The 24,604-nt window shown below is 38.2% G+C and overlaps 1 protein-coding gene and 1 non-coding gene across 2 annotated transcripts; one reads left to right on the forward strand and one right to left on the reverse strand.

Annotated features, from left to right (window-relative positions):
• The first annotated feature begins 395 nt into the window (after positions 1-395).
• On the forward strand, positions 396-1,006 carry LOC138372677 (uncharacterized). The gene is made up of 2 exons (XM_069338180.1): positions 396-690; positions 777-1,006. The coding sequence occupies exons 1-2, from the start codon at positions 396-398 to the stop codon at positions 1,004-1,006; spliced, it is 525 nt and encodes a 174-aa protein (XP_069194281.1).
• A 19,119-nt stretch (positions 1,007-20,125) lies between these two features.
• LOC138372780 (5S ribosomal RNA) lies at positions 20,126-20,244 on the reverse strand. The gene has a single exon (XR_011230966.1). It is a non-coding gene; the product is annotated as a 5S ribosomal RNA (ribosomal RNA).
• Between the last annotated feature and the right edge of the window lie 4,360 nt (positions 20,245-24,604).

Here is a 24,604-nt window from a genome sequence, read left to right on the forward strand (position 1 = left end):
ACTACTGTGAATTTACTTTTGCTCAGTTTTCAATTAAATCCCTTAAATCCTCCTTGACTATTGGAGCCATTTATAGATTTCCCAATACTAACATAGCTGCATTCACAGATAACTTGAGGAATCTTATCATAAACAACAACTTCAACAAAAGTCACATAGTTCTGGGCAGTGACTTCAATATTGACCTAGGGCAACAAAATAGTCCTCAAGTCGACTATTTCCTTAACGGCATGAACTCCTGTATACTCATCCCCGCAATCACCAGGCCCACCCGATTCACTCAAACACCCGCTACTACCCTGGATCACTTATGGACCAACATAACAGCTCCCCTCACATCTGGTATATTCACTGACAGAACAACTGACCACTATCCTACCTTCCTTGTAGCGAACATGTCCATAACACCACCAGCTAACACGAAAATTACCTTTAAGTTACACAGTGAAGCACCAATAGGCAATCTCACAAATGCCGATCTCTCACCGATCAGCCCTACAGAGGTAGTGTCCATCATTCACCCACTAAAATCCAAAGCTGACAACATTAGTAAAATACCATCCATGGTATACAAGAGTGCCGCCCATGCCCTTGCACGTCCCATTGCCTTGCTGTTCAATAAATCTCTAGAATGTCATACCTTCCCTGACATACTTAAAAAAGCAAAAGTAACGCCAGTCCATAAAGGAGGTAACACGGCAGACATAAATAATTACAGACCTATATAAAATCTATCTTTATTATCAAAAATATTTGAAAAAATTATTTACAAACAGCTCTATTCCGATCTCGTAAAATTCAATATACTAAGACCATATCAGTTTGGCTTCCGCTCCCAAAAGATACCAATGATGCGATTGTTAGTCTGCTTGACTTAATCCACTCAGCCCTTGACAAATGTGAGTTTCCGATTGGACTCTTCATTGACCTGACAAAGGCGTTTGATACTGTTAACCATAACTACCTCTTAAACTCCAACATTATGGAATCAGTGGCCTTGCCATGAACTATATCCGATCCTATCTTAGTGACAGACACCAATATGTGGCCATTATTGACGTAACCTCTCCTACTCTACCTCTAAACGTAGGGGTGCCAAAGGGTAGCATCCTAGGACCTCTCCTATTTTTTAAATACATCAATGATCTGCCTAATGTCTCTAATATGCTTAAACCAAATATGTTTGCTGATGATACTACTCTCATCTACTCTGACCCCAACCCATTCATATTAAACAATGTTATAAACAATGAACTAAAAAAAGTTCACTTATGGATGTCATCCAGCAAACTTACACTAAACATAGAAAAGACCTACTACAGCTTTTTTGGAAGCAAATCAACAAATGCAATTCAGCTTCAGATAGATAATATAAACATTAGCAATAAAAATGATGGAAAGTTCCTTGGCCTTTACTTAGACAAGAGACTCAACCTCAGCACCCACATTCAACACATAACAAAAAAGGTTTCTAAAACTGTTGGTATACTCTCTAAGATCAGATATTACATACCCTATTCTGTTCTCCTCTCACTCTATTATACACTTATCAATCCCTATCTTACTTATGGTATCTGTGCTTGGGGTTCAACCTCTGCAAACTACCTCAAGCCCATCATCACCCAGCAGAAATCTGCTATCAGGATAATAACAAACTCTGCTTTCAGACAACACACAGCTCCCCTGTTTAAATCCCTAAACATGCTAAACATAAATTCACTTTAAACATTCTCTTGTGCTAATTACATTTTAAAACCCTTTTTTTTAAGTGCAAACCATGTTCAGAAACTCATCCTGGACAGATGTAATAGAACACATAATCAACACACCAGACATAAATATCTCTTTGATATTCTGTTACGACCCAGGGTTCCTTAGTTGGAAACCAGAGGTCAAATTGAGCTTTAAATAATTACTTTACATTAATTGATAGGAGTGCAGATGCGCTTTTGTTCCTATCTTCCTTGCCAGACGTAAGCCGAATCTTGTTTCTCACAGATCATTCAGACTCTGAGCTTGTTGTTGATATTAAATAGTGAATTAGTTATCAGCTATTCTTAGAGCTAGTAAAGTAATGAGTAACAAAGGTCAGTGAAGACTTTTACTGTTTGTAGCTGCACCATCAGTTACGTTATCTTCCCAGGAAAAAACAACAACAACATGGGAGCTCGGAGACTGGGCGCTCCGGGGTGCTCTCTTCTCTGTTCGGGCTGTGGTTGTGGCCTCATCTTCCCTTTGTGGCTGTCTTCATTCTCCTCCTCCTTCTCCCTTTCCCTTACCTTAAACTAGTGTAATCGCAAAGTTAAGTATAAACTGTGTAACCGTGCTACTAGCTAGACTTGTGGGATATGTATAAATATTGTGTAGTATAAGCCAGTGTTTTGGGCATCCCTAACTGTTGGTGTTGTGACTAGGGTACCACGTGGGGCTTAACAACCCCAGGCTGCTTCAAGCCTTCGAATTCTATTCAAGTAGACTTTACCCTTGCTTGTCCCAAGTGTAAGCCTTGTATCCTGTCTATGTGGACCAAGAGAGTTAACGTAAGATAGTGTGGTTAAGTAGTTATTGTTATTATAGTAATAATAAATAATAATATTTTATAAATAAATAAATGTTTATTCAGGTCAATTTTAATCTTCGAATACGTGCAGAGAGCCATAATTTGGCTCCAAAATATGCCTCAAGGGTTGAATTTGAGATGTTTGGGATGTTTTGAAAATTGCAGGGAGGGTTTGTACAAAATGTGATCCATCGCCGCTTTCAGTAACTGGAATGTTTTCGGTATAAAAAGACGTAATTTCATACTTCGAATACGTGTGGAGAGACAGAATTTGGCTCCAAAATATGGCTCGAGCGTCAAATTTGGGATGTTTGGGATACGTTGAAAACTTCAGGGTGGGTTTGGGCAAAATGTGACCCATCGCCGCTATCAATAATTGGCATATTTTCGGTACAAAATTCGTAATTTCAAACTGCGAATACGTGCAGAGAGCAAGAATTTGGCTCCAAAATATGCATAATCGTCGAATTTGGGATGTTTCGGATATTTTAAAAACTGCATGGGGGTTTAAGCAAAATGTAACCCATCGCCTCATTCAGTAATTGGAATATTTTCGGTATAAACAGTAGCAATTTCATTCTGCGAATTCGCGCAGAGAGCCCAAATTTGCCTCGAAAATATTGCTCAAGCGTCGAAATTGGGATGTTTGGGATATTTTGAAATTGCAGGGACGGTTTGGGCAAAATGTGATCCATCGCCGCTTTCAGTAATTGGAATATTTTCGGTATGAAAAGTCGTAATTTCAAACTGCGAATACATGCAGAGAGCCAGAATTTGGCTCCAAAATTTGGCTGAAGGGGTTGATTTTGGGATATTTGGAATATTTTGAAAACTGCAGGGGGGTTTGTACAAAATGTGACCCATCGCAGCTCTCAGTATTTGGCATATTTTCGGTATGAAAAGTCGTAATTTCAATGTTTTGTGTAAAAATTATCGAGTTTAGCATTATTTTGACGTTTATCATCCTTTTTTTCCTTCATGTGATTTAAACCAAATATCAACTATTTAGGCAATATTTTGCCATTTTCTCACCTTTTTAAGAATTTTTAGTTTATTGTTATTAATTCATTGAATATACGATATATATGATGCAAACCCGTAGTTGATTGCAAATTCACTTGAAATACTTCATTTTCATTCAACTATTTTTATCTCGTTATATTAGTTATAAAAATAAATATTTGGAGAGAAATCCTGTTTTTATTGCATATATCGACGTTTCAGCCAGATTAGAGCGGTTTTACGTGTACATCTTCTCTCTCGTGATTAATTGAATATTACGAAGATTTTTGTTAATTTTAATGAAAACACATTGATTTATATAATTGGTACTGAAAACAACATTTACATATGCAGTTTTAATGGTCTAAATAACACGAAACCTCGCTCTTTGATTTGAAGTTTAAATCCTAGAATATGGTAATATTGTGACTTTTTATACGTTTTTCATACTGTATGATTTTAAGTAAAAATATTCGAATATACTATTATTTCGATACTACTTCATGTTTTCTTGCGATAAGTGATATTGGCCTTGTTACGGACCCGAGCCCAGCGTCCGAGCACGGAGCAGTGACGACCGCGCCATTTGTGGGTCAGCTCCCGAAACCCCCTCCAAATGGACGACGCCATCTAGTGAGGACGAGATATACTGGCCACAAGGGCTAGTTTCCCGTCCTGATCAGCTCATAACACAGCCGCTGCTGACCTCTGGTGAGGTGACGCTTAGACAGCAACGCCATCTATGGAGTGGATAGGTGGGTGTTTGTGTCTAAGCCTGTAAGTGAGGTGCCCCAGAGTTTAACTAGTACTGATGACGTGTCTGATTACAGAGTCGACCTGGGACTGCTGTAATGGAAGTTGGATCAGTCTACCCAAGGCAGCCGTAAAGTCTCCAAGTATTAGCTGCAGAAGTTGTGAGTCACCACCCCCCCCGGATGAACACTGTTGTGTTAGCCTGCCTGTGACGTGGCAGTTGAGGTATCGTCGTACCCGGGGCTGACTCGTGGAGAAGAATAGCCACTGGGGTGTTATGCTGAGGAGAGTGATCTGTGGGATCACACGAGGCTCCTGCCTAGGGATCGCTACCCTAGTATCGGTTGTGGAGTGGCCAAACCAGCGGAACTGATTGGAACTTGCCTGCTACAGGCTGGATTTGTGGTTGATGGCCTCCACGACGGTGCCCCCAGTGGAGCTGTCATTTGGCTGTCCTGTGGCCAGGGTAGACTCGAGAGAATCGAAGGATTCATCGTGAGGCCACAAGAGGACCAAGGGCTAAGCATCGTTGAGCACCGTGGAACACTCCGCGTCTTCAGAGGAAGACCACATTGTATATTCTAGTGTTTATACCTCCCCCGTGTAATTTATACATATTATTTATTGTGATGGTAATTATATATTTAAGTTTAATAGCAGTTTTATCCCTTCCCCTTTAATTTACTTGCGTTACGGAGCACACCCCTTGAAAGCCACTACTAACTTGGGGCCAGATACCCATACTCCACTAACATCAGAGAAAGAACCCAGTTGCGACCCAAGAGGGCCGTAACAGGCCTGTAAATATCAGAATTTCGCATAATATTGCGTTTTAAGCAAATTTTCTTGCACTATGTTTTGTACTAGAAAAATCATCGAATTTAGCAATATATCGATGTTTATCATCTTTTTTCCTCTTATGTGATTTAAACTAAATATCAACGATTTTGGCAATATTTTTCCAATTTCCAATTTTTTTAAATTTTTTTAGTTTATTGTTAATAAATCATTGAAAATACGATAAATATGATGCAAACCTGTAATTGATTGCAAATTTCCTTTATATACTTTTATTTCAATCAACCATTTGTATCTCGTTATAATAGTGAGTAAAATAATGATTATGAGAGAAACTTTTTTTTTATTGCATATATCGATGTTTCAGCCGGAATAGAGCGGTTTTACTTGTGCATTTTCTCTCGGTAATATAAATTGACAATTGCGAACATTTTAGTTAATTTTTAAGAAAACACATTGGTTTTTAGAATTTGTACTGGAAACAACATTTTCATATGCCTTTTTAATGGTCTAAATAAGACGAATCTTCGCCTTGTGATTTGAAGTAAAAATCCTCGAATGCGGTAATATTGTGACTTTTTTCACGTTTTTCATGTTGAGTGATTTTAGATAAAAATATTCGAATTTACTAATTTTTTGGTACTACTTAATGTTTTCTCGCAATTTGTGAGAATATAGGTCAGGTTGTGTCAGGTCAGGTTGTGTCAGGTCAGGTTGTGTCAGGTCAGGTTGTGTCAGGTCAGGTTGTGTTAGGTCAGGTTATGTCAGGTCAGGTTGTGTCAGGTCAGGTCAGGTTGCGTCAGGTCAGGTTGTGTCAGGTCAGGTTGCGTCAGGTCAGGTAGCGTCAGGTCAGGTTGCGTCAGGTCAGGTTGCGTCAGGTCAGGTAGCGTCTGGTCAGGTTGCATCAGGTCAGATTGCGTCAGGTCAGATTGCGTCAGGTCAGATTGCGTCAGGTCATTGCCACTCTCAGTAATTGGGATATTTTCGGTATAAAAAGTCGTTATTTCAAACTGCGAATACGTGCAGAGACAGAATTTTGCTCCAAAATATGGCTCAAGGGTCGAATTTGAAATGTTTGGGATATTTTGAAAATTTCATAGGGGTTTGGGCAAAATGTGATCCATCGCCGCTTTCAGTAATTGGCATATTTTTTTGTATAAAAAGTCGTAATTTTAAACTGCGAATACGTGCAGAGAGCCATAATTTGGCTCTAAAATATGGCTCAAGGGTCGAATTTGGGATGTTTAATATATATTCAAAACTGCAGGGGGGGGGAGGGGGGTTTGGGCAGCATACAACCCAACGCCACTCTCAGTTATTTGCATATTTTCGGTATAAAAGGTCGTTATTTCAAACTGCGAATACGTGCAGAGAGACAGAATTTTGCTCCAAAATATGGCTCAAGGGTCGAATTTGAGATGTTTGGGATATTTTGAAAATTTCATAGGGGTTTGGGCAAAATGTGATCCATCGCCGCTTTCAGTAATTGGCATATTTTTTGTATAAAAAGTCGTAATTTCAATCTGCGAATACGTGCAGAGAGCCATAATTTGGCTCCAAAATATGCCTTAAGGGTCAAATTTGAGATGTGTTTGATATTTTCAAAAAACTACAGGGGGGGGGGGGGGGGTTTGGGCAAAATGTGACCCATCGCTGCTCCCTGTAATTGGCCAATATTCGGTATCAAATTTGTAATTTCAAACTGCGAATACGTGCAGAGAGACAGAATTTTGCTCCAAAATATGGCTCAAGGGTCGAATTTGAGATTTTTGGGATATTTTGAAAACTGCAGGGGGGGCTTGGGCAAAATGTGACCCATCGCCGCTCCCAGTAATTGGAATATATTCAGAATAAAATTCGTAATTTCAAACTGCGAATACGTGCAGAGAGCCAGAATTTGGCTCTAAATATGGCTGAAGGCTCGAATTTGGGATGTTTGGGATAATTTGAAAACTGCCGGGGAGGGTTTGGGCAAAAATTGACCCATCGCCGCTCTCAGTAATTGACATATTTTTGGTATAAAAAGTTGTAATTTCAAACGGCGAATACGTGCAGAGAGCCAGAATGTGGCTCCAAATTGTGGCTCCAGCGGCGAATTTCGGATGTTTGGGATATTTTGAAAACTGCAGGGATGGTTTGGGAAAAATGTAATCCGTCGCTGCTCTCAGTAATTTGCAAATTGTCGGTATATAAAGTGGTAATTTCAAACGGTGAATACGTGAAGAGAGCCAGAATTTGGCTCCAAAATATGACTCAAGCGTCGAATTAAGGATGTTTAGGATATTTTGAAAACTGCTGGGAGGGTTTGGGCAAAATGAGATCCATACATACTTTCTGTCATTGGCATATTTTCGGTATAAAAATCGTAATTTCAAATTGCGAATACGGAGAGAGAGGGAAAATTTGGCTCCCAAATATGGGTCAAGGCTCGAATGTGGGATGTTTGGGATATGTTGAAAACTGAACGGGGGTTTGGGCAAAATGTGACCCATCGCTGCTCTCAGTAATTGGCATATTTTCGGTATAAAAATACGAAATTTCAAACTGCGAATACGTGCAGAGAGCCAGAATTTGGGTCCTACATATGGCTCAAGCGCCGAAATTGGGATGTTTGGGATATATTGAAAACTGCCGGGGAGGGTTATGCAAAATGTGACCCATCGCCGCTCTCAGTAATTGGCATATTTTCTTTATAAAAAGTAGTATTTTCAAACTGGGAATACGTGCAGAGAGCCAGAATTTGGCTCCAAAATATTGCTCAAGGGTCGAATTTGGGTTGTTTGGGATATTTTGAAAACTGGAGGGGGGTTTGGGCTAAATGTGACCCATCGCTTCTCTCAGTAATTAGAGATATTTTTGGTATAAAAATTCGTAATTTCAAACTGCGAATACGCGCAGAGAGCTAGAATTAAATTCCTAAAAATGGCTCAAGCGTCGAATTTATGATGTTTGGGATATTTTGAAAATTGCAGGGGGGGTTTGGGCAAAATGTGACTTATTGCCGCTGTCATTAATTGGCATATTTTCGGTATAAAAAGTCGTAATTTTAAACTGCGAATACGTGCAGAGAGCCATAATTTGGCTCCAAAATATGGCTCAAGGGTCGAATTTGGGATGTTTAATATATATTCAAAACTGCAGGGGGGAAGGAGGGGGGTTTGGGCAGCATACAACCCAACGCCACTCTCAGTTATTGGCATATTTTCGGTATAAAAAGTCGTTATTTCAAACTGCGAATACGTGCAGAGAGACAGAATTTTGCTCCAAAATATGGCTCAAGGGTCAAATTTGAGATGTTTGGGATATTTTGAAAACTCCAGAGGGTTTTGGGCAAAATGTGAACCATCGCCGCTTTCAGTAATTGGCATATTTTCTTTATAAAAAGTAGTATTTTCAAACTGGGAATACGTGCAGAGAGCCAGAATTTGGCTCCAAAATATTGCTCAAGGGTCGAATTTCCGTTGTTTGGGATATTTTGAAAACTGGAGGGGGGTTTGGGCTAAATGTGACCCATCGCTGCTCTCAGTAATTGCCATATTTTCGGTATAAAAATTCGTTATTTCAAACTGCGAATACGTGCAGAGAGCCAGAATTTGGTTCCTAAAAATGGCGCAAGCGTTGAATTTGGGATGTTTGGGATATTTTGAAAATTGCAGGGGGGGTTTGGGCAAAATGTGACTTATCGCCGCTGTCATTAATTGACATATTTTCGGTATAAAAAGTCGTAATTTCAAACTGTGAATACGTGCCGAGAGCGAGAATTTGACTCCAAAATATGGCTCAAGGGTCGAATTTGGAGTGTTTGGGATATATAGAAAACTGTAGGTTGGGTTTGCGCAAAATGTGATCCATCGTTGCTCTCAGTAATTTGCATATTTTCGGTATAAAAAGTGGTAATTTCAAACAGCGAATACGTGCAGAGAGCCAGAATTTGGCTCCAAAATATGGCTCATGGGTCGAATTTGAGATGTTTGGGATATTTTGAAAACTCCAGAGGGGTTTGGGCAAAATGTGATCCATCGCTGCTTTCAGTAATTGGCATATTTTCTGTTTAAAAAGTCGTAATTTCAATCTGCGAATACATGCAGAGAGCCAGAAATTGGCTCCAAAATATGGCTCAAGGCTCGAATTTGGGATGTTTGGGATATTTTTAAAACTGCCGGGGAGGGTTTAGGCAAAATGTGACCCATCGCTGCTCTCAATAGTTGGCATATTTTCGGTAAAAAATTCGTAATTTCAAACTGCGAATACGTGCAGAGAGCCAGAATTTGGCTCCAAAACATGGATCAAGGTTCGAATTTGGGATGTTTCGGATATTTTCAAAACTGCATGGTGGGTTTAGTCAAAATGTGACCCATCGCTGCTCTCAGTAATTGGCATATTTTCGGTATAAAGTTCGTAATTTCAAACTGCGAATACGTGCACAGAGCCAGAATTTGGCTCCAAAATATGGCTCAAGCGTTGAGTTTGGAGTGTTTGAGATATTTTGAAAACTGCAGGGTGGGTTTAGGCAAAATGTGATTCATCGCCGCTCTCAGTAATTGGCATATTTTCGGTAGAAAAAGTCGTAATTTCAAACAGCGAATACGTGCAGAGAGCCAGAATTTGCCTCCAAAATATGGCTCAAGTGTCGAATTTGGGATGTTTAGAATATTTTAAAAACTGCAGGGGGGGTTTGGGCAAAATGTGACCCATCGCCGCTGTCATTTATTAGCATATTTTAGGTAGAAAAATCGTAATTTGAAACACCGAATACGTGCAGAGAGCCAGAATTTGGCTCCAAAACATGGCTCATGAGTCGAATTTGGATTCTTTGGGATATTTTGAAAACTGCAATAGGGAGGGTTTGGGCAAAATGTGACCCATCGCTGCTCTCAGTATTTGGCATATTTTCAGTGTAAAATCCTAATTTCAAACTGCGAATACGTGCAGAGAGCTAGAATATGGCTCCAAAATATGACTCAAGGGTCGAATTTGGTATGTTTGTGATATATTTTAAAACTGCATGGGCGTTTGAGACAAAATGTGACCCTTTGCCGCTCTCAGTAATTGGCATATTTTCGGTATAAAAAGTCGTAATTTTAAACTGCAAATACGTGCAGAGAGCCAGAATTTGGCTCTAAAATATGGCTCAATCGTCGAATTTGGGATGTTTGGGATATTTTAAAAACTGCAGTGGGGGTTAGGGCAAAATGTGACCCATCGCCGCACTCAGTAATTGGAATATTTTCGGTATAAAAATGAGCAATTTCATTCTGCGAATACGCGCAGAGAGCCCAAATTTGCCTCCAAAATATTGTTCAAGCGTCGAATTTGGGATGCTTCGGATATTTTGAAAATAGAGGGAGGGTTTGGGCAAAATGTGATCAATCGCCGCTTTCAGTAATTGGCATATTTTCGGTATAATATGTCGTAATTTCAAACTACGAATACGTGCAGAGAGCCAGAATTTGGCTCCAAAATTTGGCTCAAGGGGAATGAATTTGAGATGTTTGTATCATTTTGAAAACTGCAGGGGGGTTTGTGCAAAATGTGACCCATCGCATCTCTCACTATTTTGCATATTTTCGGTATAAAAATCGTAATTTCCATGTTTTGTGCTAAAAATTATCGAATTTAGCAATAGTTTAACGTTTATCATCCTTTTTTCCTTCATGTGATTTAAACCAAATATCAACTATTTAGGCAATATATTGCCATTTTCCCACCTTTTTTAGAATTTTTAGTTTATTGTTATTAATTCATTGAATATACGATATATATGATGCAAACCCGTAGTTGATTGCAAAATCACTTTAAATACTTCATTTTCATTCAACCATTTTTATCTCGTTATATTAGTTATAAAAATATTGATTAGGAGAGAAATCCTGTTTTTATTGCATATATCGACGTTTCAGCCAAATTAGAGAGGTTTTACGTGTACATCTTCTCTCTCGTGATTAATTGAATATTACGAACATTTTTGTTAATTTTAATGAAAACACATTGATTTATATAATTTGTACTGAAAACAACATTTACATATGCCGTTTCAATGGTCTAAATAACACGAAACCTCGCTCTATGATTTGAAGTTTAAATCCTCGGATATGGTAATATTGTGACTTTTTATACGTTTTTCATATTGTGTGATTTTAAGTAAAAATTTGCGAATATACTAATATTTCGATACTACTTAATGTTTTCTTGCGATAAGTGATATTGGCCTGTAAATATTAGAATTTCGCATAATATTGCGTTTTAAGCAATATTATGCAATGTGATTTAAACTAAATATCAACGATTTTGGCAATATTTTTTAATTTTCCAACTTTTTTTAATTTTTTAGTTTATTGTTAATAAATCATTTAAAATACGATAAATATGATGCGAACCTGTAATTGATTGCAAATTTTCTTTATATATTTTTATTTCAATCAACCATTTGTATCTCGTTATAATAGTGAGTAAAATAATGATTATGAGAGAAACCTTGTTTTTATTGGATATTTCGATGTTTCAGCCGGAATAGAGCGCTTTTACTTGTGCATCTTCTCTCGGTAATATAAATTGACAATCGCGAACATTTTAGTTAATTTTTAAGAAAAGACATTGGTTTTTAGAATTTGTACTGGAAACAACATTTTCATATGCCTTTTTAATGGTCTAAATAAGACGAATCTTCGGCTTGTGATATGAAGTAAAAATCCTCGAATACGGTAATATTGTGACTTTTTTTCACGTGTTTCATGTTGAGAGATTTTAGATAAAAATATTCGAATTTACAAATTTTTCGGTACTACTTCATGTTTTCTCGCGATTTGTGGGAATACAGGTCAGGTTGTGTCAGGTCACGTTGTGTCAGGTCAGGTTGTGTCAGGTCAGGTAGCGTCAGATCAGGTTGCGTCAGGTCAGGTTGTGTCAGGTCACGTTGTGTCAGGTCAGGTTGTGTCAGGTCAGGTTGCGTCAAGACAGGTAGCGTCAGGTCAGGTTGCGTCAGGTCAGGTTTAGTCAGGTCAGGTTGCGTCAGGTCAGGTAGCGTCAGATCAGGTTGCGTCAGGTCAGGTTGCGTCAGGTCAGTTGTGTCAGGGCAGGTTGCGTCAGGGCAGGTAGCGTCTGATCAGTTGCGTCAGGTCAAGTTGCGTCAGGTCAGGTTGCGTCAGGTCAGGTTGTGTCAGGTCAGGTTGTGTCAGGACTGGTAACGTCAGGTCAGGTTGCGTCAGGTCAGGTTGTGTCAGGTCAGGTTGTGTCAGGTCAGGTTGCGTCAGGTCAGGTAGCGTCAGATCAGGTTGCGTCAGGTCAGGTTGCGTCAGGTCAGGTTGCGTCAGGTCAGTTGTGTCAGGTCAGGTTGCGTCAGGGCAGGTAAGCGTCTGATCAGTTGCGTCAGGTCAAGTTGCGTCAGGTCAGGTTGCGTCAGGTCAAGTTTCGTCAGGTCAGGTTGTGTCAGGTCAGGTTGCGTCAGGTCAGGTTGCGTCAGGTCAGGTAGCGTCATGTCAGGTTGCGTCAGGTCAGGTTGCGTCAGGACAGGTTGCGTCACGTCAGGTTGCGTCAGGTCAGGTTGAGTCAGTTCAGGTAGCGACAGGTCAGGTTGCGTCAGGTCAGGTCAGGTTGCGTCAGGTCAAGGAGCGTCAGGTCAGGTTGCGTCAGGTGTCGAATACGTGCACAAAGCCATAATTTGGCTCCAAAATATGGCTTAAACGTCGAATTTGGAGACTTTCGGATACTTTGAAAACTGCAGGGTGGAATTGAGCAAAATCTGACCATCACCGCTCTCAGTAATTGGCATATTTTCGATTTAAAAATTCGTAATTTCAAACAGCGAATACGAGCAGAGAGACAGAATTTTGCTTCAAAATATGGCTCAATGGTCGAATTGAGATGTTTGGGATATTTTGAAATTTCCAGAGGGGTTTGGGCAAAATGTGATCCATCGCCGCTCCCAGTAATTGGCATATATTCGGAATAAAATTCGTAATTTCAAACTGCGAATACGTGCAGAGAACCAGAATTTGGCTCTAAATATGGCTCAAGGCTCGAATTTGGGATGTTTGGGATATATTGAGAACTGCCAGGGAGAGTTTGGGCAATAATTGACCCATCGCCGCTCTCAGTAAATGACATATTTTCGGTGTAAAAAGTCATAATTTCCAACGGCGAATACGTGCAGAGAGTCAGAATTTGGCTCAAAATTGTGGCTCCAGCGTCGAATTTGGGATGTTTGGGATATTTAGAAAACTGCAGGGAGGGTTTGGGCAAAATGTGATCCATCGTTGCTCTCAGTAATTTGCATATTTTCGGTATAAAAAGTGGTAATTTCAAACAGCGAATACTTGCAGAGAGCTGGAATTTGGCTCCAAAATATGGCTCAAGGGTCGAGTTTGGGATGTTTGTGATATATTTTAAATCTGCAGGGAGGTTTGGGAACAAATGTGACCCATCGCTGCTCTCAGTAATTGGCATATTTTCGGTATAAAAAGTCGTATTTTCAAACTGCGAATACGTGCAGAGAGCCAGAATTTGGCTCCAAAATATGTCTTAATCGTCGAATTTGGGATGTTTGGAATATTTTAAAAACTGCAGTGGTGCTTTGAGCAAAATGTGACCCATCGCCTCACTCAGTAATTGGAATATTTTCGGTATAAACAGAAGCATTTTCATTCTGTGAATTCGCGTAGAGAGCCCAAATTTGTCTCGAAAATATTGCTCAAGCGTCGAATTTGGGATGTTTGGGATATTTTGTAAATTCAGGGAGGGTTTGGGCAAAATGTGATCCATCGCCGCTTTCAGTAATTGGCATATTTTCAGTATAAAAAGTCGTAATTTCAAACTGCGAATACGTGCAGAGAGCCAGTATTTGGCTCCAAAATATGGCTCAAGGGTCGAATTTGGGATGTTTAATATATATTCAAAACTGCAGGGGGGAGGGAGGGGGGTTTGGGCAGCATACAACCCAACGCCACTCTCAGTTATTGGCATATTTTCGGTATAAAAAGTCGTTATTTCAAACTGCGAATACGTGCAGAGAGACAGAATTTTGCTCCAAAATATGGCTCAAGGGTCAAATTTGAGATGTTTGGGATATTTTGAAAACTCCAGAGGGTTTTGGGCAAAATGTGAACCATCGCCGCTTTCAGTAATTGGCATATTTTCTTTATAAAAAGTAGTATTTTCAAACTGGGAATACGTGCAGAGAGCCAGAATTTGGCTCCAAAATATTGCTCAAGGGTCGAATTTCCGTTGTTTGGGATATTTTGAAAACTGGAGGGGGGTTTGGGCTAAATGTGACCCATCGCTGCTCTCAGTAATTGCCATATTTTCGGTATAAAAATTCGTTATTTCAAACTGCGAATACGTGCAGAGAGCCAGAATTTGGTTCCTAAAAATGGCGCAAGCGTTGAATTTGGGATGTTTGGGATATTTTGAAAATTGCAGAGGGGGTTTGGGCAAAATGTGACTTATCGCCGCTGTCATTAATTGACATATTTTCGGTATAAAAAGTCGTAATTTCAAACTGTGAATACGTGCCGAGAGCGAGAATTTGACTCCAAAATATGGCTCAAGGGTCGAATTTGGAGTGTTTGGGATATATAGAAAACTGTAGGTTGGGTTTGCGCAAAATGTGATCCATCGTTGCTCTCAGTAATTTGCATATTTTCGGTATAAAAAGTGGTAATTTCAAACAGCGAATACGTGCAGAGAGCCAGAATTTGGCTCCAAAATATGGCTCATGGGTCGAATTTGAGATGTTTGGGATATTTTGAAAACTCCAGAGGGGTTTGGGCAAAATGTGATCCATCGCTGCTTTCAGTAATTGGCATATTTTCTGTTTAAAAAGTCGTAATTTCAATCTGCGAATACATGCAGAGAGCCAGAAATTGGCTCCAAAATATGGCTCAAGGCTCGAATTTGGGATGTTTGGGATATTTTTAAAACTGCCGGGGAGGGTTTAGGCAAAATGTGACCCATCGCTGCTCTCAATAGTTGGCATATTTTCGGTAAAAAATTCGTAATTTCAAACTGCGAATACGTGCAGAGAGCCAGAATTTGGCTCCAAAACATGGATCAAGGTTCGAATTTGGGATGTTTCGGATATTTTCAAAACTGCATGGTGGGTTTAGTCAAAATGTGACCCATCGCTGCTCTCAGTAATTGGCATATTTTCGGTATAAAGTTCGTAATTTCAAACTGCGAATACGTGCACAGAGCCAGAATTTGGCTCCAAAATATGGCTCAAGCGTTGAGTTTGGAGTGTTTGAGATATTTTGAAAACTGCAGGGTGGGTTTAGGCAAAATGTGATTCATCGCCGCTCTCAGTAATTGGCATATTTTCGGTAGAAAAAGTCGTAATTTCAAACAGCGAATACGTGCAGAGAGCCAGAATTTGCCTCCAAAATATGGCTCAAGTGTCGAATTTGGGATGTTTAGAATATTTTAAAAACTGCAGGGGGGGTTTGGGCAAAATGTGACCCATCGCCGCTGTCATTTATTAGCATATTTTAGGTAGAAAAAATCGTAATTTGAAACAGCGAATACGTGCAGAGAGCCAGAATTTGGCTCCAAAACATGGCTCATGAGTCGAATTTGGATTCTTTGGGATATTTTGAAAACTGCAATAGGGAAGGTTTGGGCAAAATGTGACCCATCGCTGCTCTCAGTATTTGGCATATTTTCAGTGTAAAATCCTAATTTCAAACTGCGAATACGTGCAGAGAGCTAGAATATGGCTCCAAAATATGACTCAAGGGTCGAATTTGGTATGTTTGTGATATATTTTAAAACTGCATGGGCGTTTGAGACAAAATGTGACCCTTTGCCGCTCTCAGTAATTGGCATATTTTCGGTATAAAAAGTCGTAATTTTAAACTGCAAATACGTGCAGAGAGCCAGAATTTGGCTCTAAAATATGGCTCAATCGTCGAATTTGGGATGTTTGGGATATTTTAAAAACTGCAGTGGGGGTTTGGGCAAAATGTGACCCATCGCCGCACTCAGTAATTGGAATATTTTCGGTATAAAAATGAGCAATTTCATTCTGCGAATACGCGCAGAGAGCCCAAATTTGCCTCCAAAATATTGTTCAAGCGTCGAATTTGGGATGCTTCGGATATTTTGAAAATAGAGGGAGGGTTTGGGCAAAATGTGATCAATCGCCGCTTTCAGTAATTGGCATATTTTCGGTATAATATGTCGTAATTTCAAACTACGAATACGTGCAGAGAGCCAGAATTTGGCTCCAAAATTTGGCTCAAGGGGAATGAATTTGAGATGTTTGTATCATTTTGAAAACTGCAGGGGGGTTTGTGCAAAATGTGACCCATCGCATCTCTCACTATTTTGCATATTTTCGGTATAAAAATCGTAATTTCCATGTTTTGTGCTAAAAATTATCGAGTTTAGCAATAGTTTAACGTTTATCATCCTATTTTCCTTCATGTGATTTAAACCAAATATCAACTATTTAGGCAATATATTGCCATTTTCCCACCTTTTTTAGAATTTTTAGTTTATTGTTATTAATTCATTGAATATACGATATATATGATGCAAACCCGTAGTTGATTGCAAAATCACTTTAAATACTTCATTTTCATTCAACCATTTTTATCTCGTTATATTAGTTATAAAAATATTGATTAGGAGAGAAATCCTGTTTTTATTGCATATATCGACGTTTCAGCCAGATTAGAGAGGTTTTACGTGTACATCTTCTCTCTCGTGATTAATTGAATATTACGAACATTTTTGTTAATTTTAATGAAAACACATTGATTTATATAATTTGTACTGAAAACAACATTTACATATGCCGTTTCAATGGTCTAAATAACACGAAACCTCGCTCTATGATTTGAAGTTTAAATCCTCGGATATGGTAATATTGTGACTTTTTATACGTTTTTCATATTGTGTGATTTTAAGTAAAAATTTGCGAATATACTAATATTTCGATACTACTTAATGTTTTCTTGCGATAAGTGATATTGGCCTGTAAATATCAGAATTTCGCATAATATTGCGTTTTAAGCAATATTATGCAATGTGATTTAAACTAAATATCAACGATTTTGGCAATATTTTTTAATTTTCCAACTTTTTTTAATTTTTTAGTTTATTGTTAATAAATCATTTAAAATACGATAAATATGATGCGAACCTGTAATTGATTGCAAATTTTCTTTATATATTTTTATTTCAATCAACCATTTGTATCTCGTTATAATAGTGAGTAAAATAATGATTATGAGAGAAACCTTGTTTTTATTGGATATTTCGATGTTTCAGCCGGAATAGAGCGCTTTTACTTGTGCATCTTCTCTCGGTAATATAAATTGACAATCGCGAACATTTTAGTTAATTTTTAAGAAAAGACATTGGTTTTTAGAATTTGTACTGGAAACAACATTTTCATATGCCTTTTTAATGGTCTAAATAAGACGAATCTTCGGCTTGTGATATGAAGTAAAAATCCTCGAATACGGTAATATTGTGACTTTTTTTCACGTGTTTCATGTTGAGAGATTTTAGATAAAAATATTCGAATTTACAAATTTTTCGGTACTACTTCATGTTTTCTCGCGATTTGTGGGAATACAGGTCAGGTTGTGTCAGGTCACGTTGTGTCAGGTCAGGTTGTGTCAGGTCACGTTGTGTCAGGTCAGGTTGTGTCAGGTCAGGTAGCGTCAGGTCAGGTTGCGTCAGGTCAGGTTGTGTCAGGTCACGTTGTGTCAGGTCAGGTTGTGTCAGGTCAGGTTGCGTCAAGACAGGTAGCGTCAGGTCAGGTTGCGTCAGGTCAGGTTTAGTCAGGTCAGGTTGTGTCAGGTCAGGTTGCGTCAAGACAGGTAGCGTCAGGTCAGGTTGCGTCAGGTCAGGTTTAGTCAGGTCAGGTTGCGTCAGGTCAGGTTGCGTCAGGTCAGGTAGCGTCAGATCAGGTTGCGTCAGGTCAGGTTGCGTCAGGTCAGTTGTGTCAGGGCAGGTTGCGTCAGGGCAGGTAGCGTCTGATCAGTTGCGTCAGGTCAAGTTGCGTCAGGTCAGGTTGCGTCAGGTCAGGTTGTGTCAGGTCAGGTTGTGTCAGGACTGGTAACGTCAGGTCAGGTTGCGTCAGGTCAGGTTGTGTCAGGTCAGGTTGTGTCAGGTCAGGTTGCGTCAGGTCAGGTAGCGTCAGATCAGGTTGCGTCAGGTCAGGTTGCGTCAGGTCAGGTTGCGTCAGGTCAGTTGTGTCAGGTCAGGTTGCGTCAGGGCAGGTAAGCGTCTGATCAGTTGCGTCAGGTCAAGTTGCGTCAGGTCAGGTTGCGTCAGGTCAAGTTGCGTCAGGTCAGGTTGTGTCAGGTCAGGTTGCGTCAGGTCAGGTTGCGTCAGGTCAGGTAGCGTCATGTCAGGTTGCGTCAGGTCAGGTTGCGTCAGGACAGGTTGCGTCACGTCAGGTTGCGTCAGGTCAGGTTGAGTCAGTTCAGGTAGCGACAGGTCAGGTTGCGTCAGGTCAGGTCAGGTTGCGTCAGGTCAAGGAGCGTCAGGTCAGGTTGCGTCAGGTGTCGAATACGTGCACAAAGCCATAATTTGGCTCCAAAATATGGCTTAAACGTCGAATTTGGAGACTTTCGGATATTTTGAAAACTGCAGGGTGGAATTGAGCAAAATGTGACCATCACCGCTCTCAGTAATTGGCATATTTTCGATTTAAAAATTCGTAATTTCAAACAGCGAATACGAGCAGAGAGACAGAATTTTGCTTCAAAATATGGCTCAATGGTCGAATTGAGATGTTTGGGATATTTTGAAATTTCCAGAGGGGTTTGGGCAAAATGTGATCCATCGCCGCTCCCAGTAATTGGCATATATTCGGAATAAAATTCGTAATTTCAAACTGCGAATACGTGCAGAGAACCAGAATTTGGCTCTAAATATGGCTCAAGGCTCGAATTTGGGATGTTTGGGATATATTGAGAACTGCCAGGGAGAGTTTGGGCAATAATTGACCCATCGCCGCTCTCAGTAAATGACATATTTTCGGTGTAAAAAGTCATAATTTCCAACGGCGAATACGTGCAGAGAGTCAGAATTTGGCTCAAAATTGTGGCTCCAGCGTCGAATTTGGGATGTTTGGGATATTTAGAAAACTGCAGGGAGGGTTTGGGCAAAATGTGATCCATCGTTGCTCTCAGTAATTTGCATATTTTCGGTATAAAAAGTGGTAATTTCAAACAGCGAATACTTGCAGAGAGCTGGAATTTGGCTCCAAAATATGGCTCAAGGGTCGAGTTTGGGATGTTTGTGATATATTTTAAATCTGCAGGGAGGTTTGGGAACAAATGTGACCCATCGCTGCTCTCAGTAATTGGCATATTTTCGGTATAAAAAGTCGTATTTTCAAACTGCGAATACGTGCAGAGAGCCAGAATTTGGCTCCAAAATATGTCTTAATCGTCGAATTTGGGATGTTTGGAATATTTTAAAAACTGCAGTGGTGCTTTGAGCAAAATGTGACCCATCGCCTCACTCAGTAATTGGAATATTTTCGGTATAAACAGAAGCATTTTCATTCTGTGAATTCGCGTAGAGAGCCCAAATTTGTCTCGAAAATATTGCTCAAGCGTCGAATTTGGGATGTTTGGGATATTTTGAAAATTCAGGGAGGGTTTGGGCAAAATGTGATCCATCGCCGCTTTCAGTAATTGGCATATTTTCAGTATAAAAAGTCGTAATTTCAAACTGCGAATACGTGCAGAGTCAGTATTTGGCTCCAAAATTTGGCTCAAAGGGTTATCTTGAGATGATTTGATTCTTGAGATGATTTCGGGGCTTTAGTGTCCCCGCGGCCCGGTACTCGACCAGGCCTCCACCCTTAGGAAGCAGCCCGTGACAGCTGACTAACACCCAGGTACCTATTTTACTGCTAGGTAACAGGGGCATAGGGTGAAAGAATCTCTACCCATTGTTTCTCGCCGGCGCCCGGGATCGAACCCGAGACCACAGGATCACAAGTCCAGCGTGCTGTCCGCTCGGCCGACCGGCTCCCCAAAATAAAAACATTATTGCCAACAGCATTTGGTGTTCCCAGGCGGTCACCCATCCAAGTACTAACCAAACCCAACGTTGCATAACTTCGCTGATCGGACGAGAAGCGGTGTTCTCAACGTGGTATGGCCGTTGGCCAATTGGTTGAATTTGGGATGTTTGGAATATTTTGAAAACTGCAGGGGGGTTTGTGCAAAATGTGACTCATCGCAGCTCTCAGTATTTGGCATATTTTCGGTATAAAAAGTCGTAATTTCAATGTTTTGTGTAAAAATTATCGAGTTTAGCAATATTTTGACGTTAATCATCCTTTTTTCCTTCATGTGATTTAAACCAAATATCAACTATTCAGGCAATATTTTGCCATTTTCTCACCTTTTTAAGAATTTTTAGTTTATTGCTATTAATTCATTGAATATACGATATATATGATGCAAACCCGTAGTTGATTGCAAATTCACTTTAAATACTTCATTTTCGTTCAACCATTTTTATCTCGTTATATTAGTTATAAAAATATTGATTAGGAGAGAAATCCTGTTTTTATTGCATATATCGACGTTTCAGCCAGATTAGAGCGGTTTTACGTGTACATCTTCTCTCTCGTGATTAATTGAATATTACGAACATTTTTGTTAATTTTAATGAAAACACATTGATTTATATAATTTGTATTGAAAACAACATTTACATATGCCGTTTTAATGGTCTAAATAACACGAAGTAACAGAAGAAGTAATAATATCGAAGTTTCAGCCGGAATAGAGCGGTTTTACTTGTGAATCTTCTCTCGATTATATAAATTGACAATCGCGAACATTTTAGTTAATTTTTAAGAAAACACATTGGTTTTTAGAATTTGTACTGGACACAACATTTTCATATGCCTGTTTAATGGTCTAAATAAGACGAATCTTCGCTTTGTGAAGTAAAAATCCTCGAATGCGGTAATATTGTGACTTTTTTCACGTTTTTCATGTTGAGTGATTTTAGATCAAAATATTCGAATTTACTAATTTTTTGGTACTACTTAATGTTTTCTCGCAATTTGTGAGAATACAGGTCAGGTTGTGTCAGGTCAGGTTGTGTCAGGTCAGGTTGTGTCAGGTCAGGTTGTGTCAGGTCAGGTTGTGTCAGGTCAGGTTGTGTCAGGTCAGGTTGTGTCAGGTCAGGTAGCGTCAGGTCAGGTTGCGTCAGGTCAGATTGCGTCAGGTCAGGTTGCGTCAGGTCATCGCCACTCTCAGTTATTGGGATATTTTCGGTATAAAAAGTCGTTATTTCAAACTGCGAATACGTGCAGAGAAACAGAATTTTGCTCTAAATATGGCTCAAGGCTCGAATTTGGGATGTTTGGGATATTTTGAAAACTGTGGGGAGGGTTTGGGGAAAAATTGACATATCGCTGCTCTCAGTAATTGACATAATTTCGGTATAAAAAGTCGTAATTTCAAAAGGCGAATACATCCAGAGAGAAAGAATTTGGCTCCAAATTGTGGCTCCAGCGTCGAATGTGGGATGTTTGGGATAATTTAAAAACTGCAGGGGGGGTTTGGGCAAAATGTGACATCGCTGCTGTCATTAATTGGCATATTTTCGGTATAAAAACTCATATATACCCTTATATCTATAAGGGTATATATAGATATATATCTTATAGATATAGGGTCATATAGACCCTTGAGCCAAAATATGGCTCAAGGGTCGAATTTGGGATGATTAGGATATTTTGAAAACTGCAGGCTGGGTTTGTTCAAAACCTCACCATCACCGCTTTATCATCCCCTTTTCCTTTATGTAGTTTAAACAAAATATCATCGAATTAGGCAATATTTATCCGTTTTTCCACGTTTTTGTAAATTTTCAGTTTTTTGTTATAATTCATTATATATACGACAAAAATGATGCAAACACATAATTGGTTAGAAATGAACCTTAAATACTTCATTTTCAATCAACTATTTGTTTCTCGTTAAGATACTGTGTAAGATATTAAATAGGGAAGAAGTTCTTTTTTTATTGCATATATCGACGTTTCAGCCGGATTAGAGCGGTTTTACTTGTACATCTTCCATTGGTAACATAAACGGAACTTCAGGAATATTTTAGTTAATTCTAGTGAAAACACATTGATTTTTATCATTTGTATTAGAAACAACATTTTAATATGTCTTTTCAAGGTTCTAAATAATACAAAACCTCGCATTATGATTTGAAGGTAAAATCCTCAAATATGATAATATAGTGATTTTTTCACGTTTTTCATGTAGTGTGATTATACGTAAATATATTCGTTTTTACCAATATTTCGATACTACTTCATGTTTTCTCACGATATGTGATTTGGCCTTCAAATCTCAGAATTTCGCATAATATTGCATTTTTTTAGCAAGTATTCTTGCATTTTGTTTTGTACTAAAAATCATCGAATTTAGCAATATTTTGACGTTTATCATCCCCTTTTCCTTTATGTGATTTAAACAAAATATCATTGAATTAGGCAATATTTATCCGTTTTTCCACGTTTTTGTAAATTTTCAGTTTTTTGTTATAATTCATTATATATACGATAAAAATGATGCAAACACATAATTGGTTAGAAATTAACCTTAAATACTTCATTTTCAATCAACTGTTTGTTTCTCGTTAAGATACTATGTAAGATATTGAAAAGGGGAGAAGTTCTGTTTTTATTGCATATATCGACGTTTCAGCCGGATTAGAGCGGTTTTACGTTTACATCTTCCATTCGTAATATAAACGGAAAATCAGGAACATTTTAGTTAATTCTAATGAAAACACATTGATTTTTATCATTTGTATAGGAAACAACATTTTAATATGTCTTTTCTAGGACCTAAATAATACGAAACTTTGCTCTATGAATTGAAGTTAAATTCCGCAAATTTGGTAATATAGTGACTTTTCTCACGTTTTTCATGTAGTGTGATTTTACGTAAATATATTCGTTTTTACCAATATTTCGATACTAATTCATGTTTTCTCACGATATGTGAATTGGCCTTCAAATCTCAGAATTTCGCATAATATTGCATTTTTTTAGCAAGTATTCTTGCATTTTGTTTTGTACTAAAAATCATTGAATTTAGCAATATTTTGACGTTTATCATCCCCTTTTCCCTTATGTGATTTAAACAAAATATCATTGAATTAGACAATATTTATCCGTTTTTCCAACTTTTTGTAAATTTTCAGTTTTTTGTTATAATTCATTATATATACGATAAAAATGATGCAAACACATAATTGGTTAGAAATTAACCTTATATACTTCATTTTCAATCAACTATTTGTTTCTCGTTAAGATACTGTGTAAGATATTGAAAAGGGGAGAAGTTCTGTTTTTATTGCATATATCGACGTTTCAGGCGGATTAGAGCGGTTTTACGTGTACATCTTCCATCGGTAATATAAACGGAAAATCAGGAACATTTTAGTTAATTCTAATGAAAAACATTGATTTTTATCATTTGTATTTTAAACAACATTTTAATGTCTTTTCTAGGATCCAAATAATACGAAACTTTGCTCTATAATTTGAAGTTAAATTCCTCAAATTTGGTAATATAGTGACTTTTCTCATGTTTTTCATGTAGTGTGATTTTACGTAAATATATTCGTTTTTACTAATATTTCGATACTACTTAATGTTTCTCACTATATGTGATTTGGCCTTCAAATCTCAGAATTTCGCATAATATTGCAATTTTTAGCAAGTTTTTTTGCATTTTGCTTTGTACTAAAAATCATCGAATTTAACAATATTTTGATGTTTATCATCCCTTTTCCTTTTTGTGATTTAAACAAAATATCATCTAATTAGGCATAATTTTGCCGTTTTCCACGTTTTTGTGAATTTTCAGTTTTTTGTCATTAATTCATTATATATATACGATAAAAATGATGCAAACACATAATTGGTTAGAAATTAACCTTAAATACTTCATTTTCAATCAACTATTTGTTTCTCGTTAAGATACTGTGTAAGATATTGAAAAGGGGAGAAGTTCCGTTTTTATTGCATATATCGACGTTTCAGGCGGATTAGAGTGGTTTTACGTGTACATCTTTCATCGGTAATATAAACTGAAAATCAGGAACATTTTCGTGAATTCTAATGAAAACACATTGATTTTTATCATTTGTATTGGAAACAACATTTTAATGTCTTTTCTAGGATCTAAATAATACGAAACTTCGCTTAATGATTTAAAGTTAAAATCCTCAAATTTGGTAATATAGTGACTTTTTTCACGTTTTTCATGTAGTGTGATTTTACGTAAATATATTCGTTTTTACCAATATTTTGATTCTAATTAATGTTTTCTCACGATATGTGATTTTGCCTTCAAATCTCAGAATTTCGCATAATATTGCATTTTTTTAGCAAGTATTCTTGCATTTTGTTTTGTACTAAAAATCATCGTATTTAGCAATATTTTGACGTTTATCATCCCCTTTTCTTTTATGTGATTTAAA

Source organism: Procambarus clarkii, chromosome 39 (assembly GCF_040958095.1).
Source record: "Procambarus clarkii isolate CNS0578487 chromosome 39, FALCON_Pclarkii_2.0, whole genome shotgun sequence".
Classification (NCBI taxonomy): domain Eukaryota; kingdom Metazoa; phylum Arthropoda; class Malacostraca; order Decapoda; family Cambaridae; genus Procambarus; species Procambarus clarkii.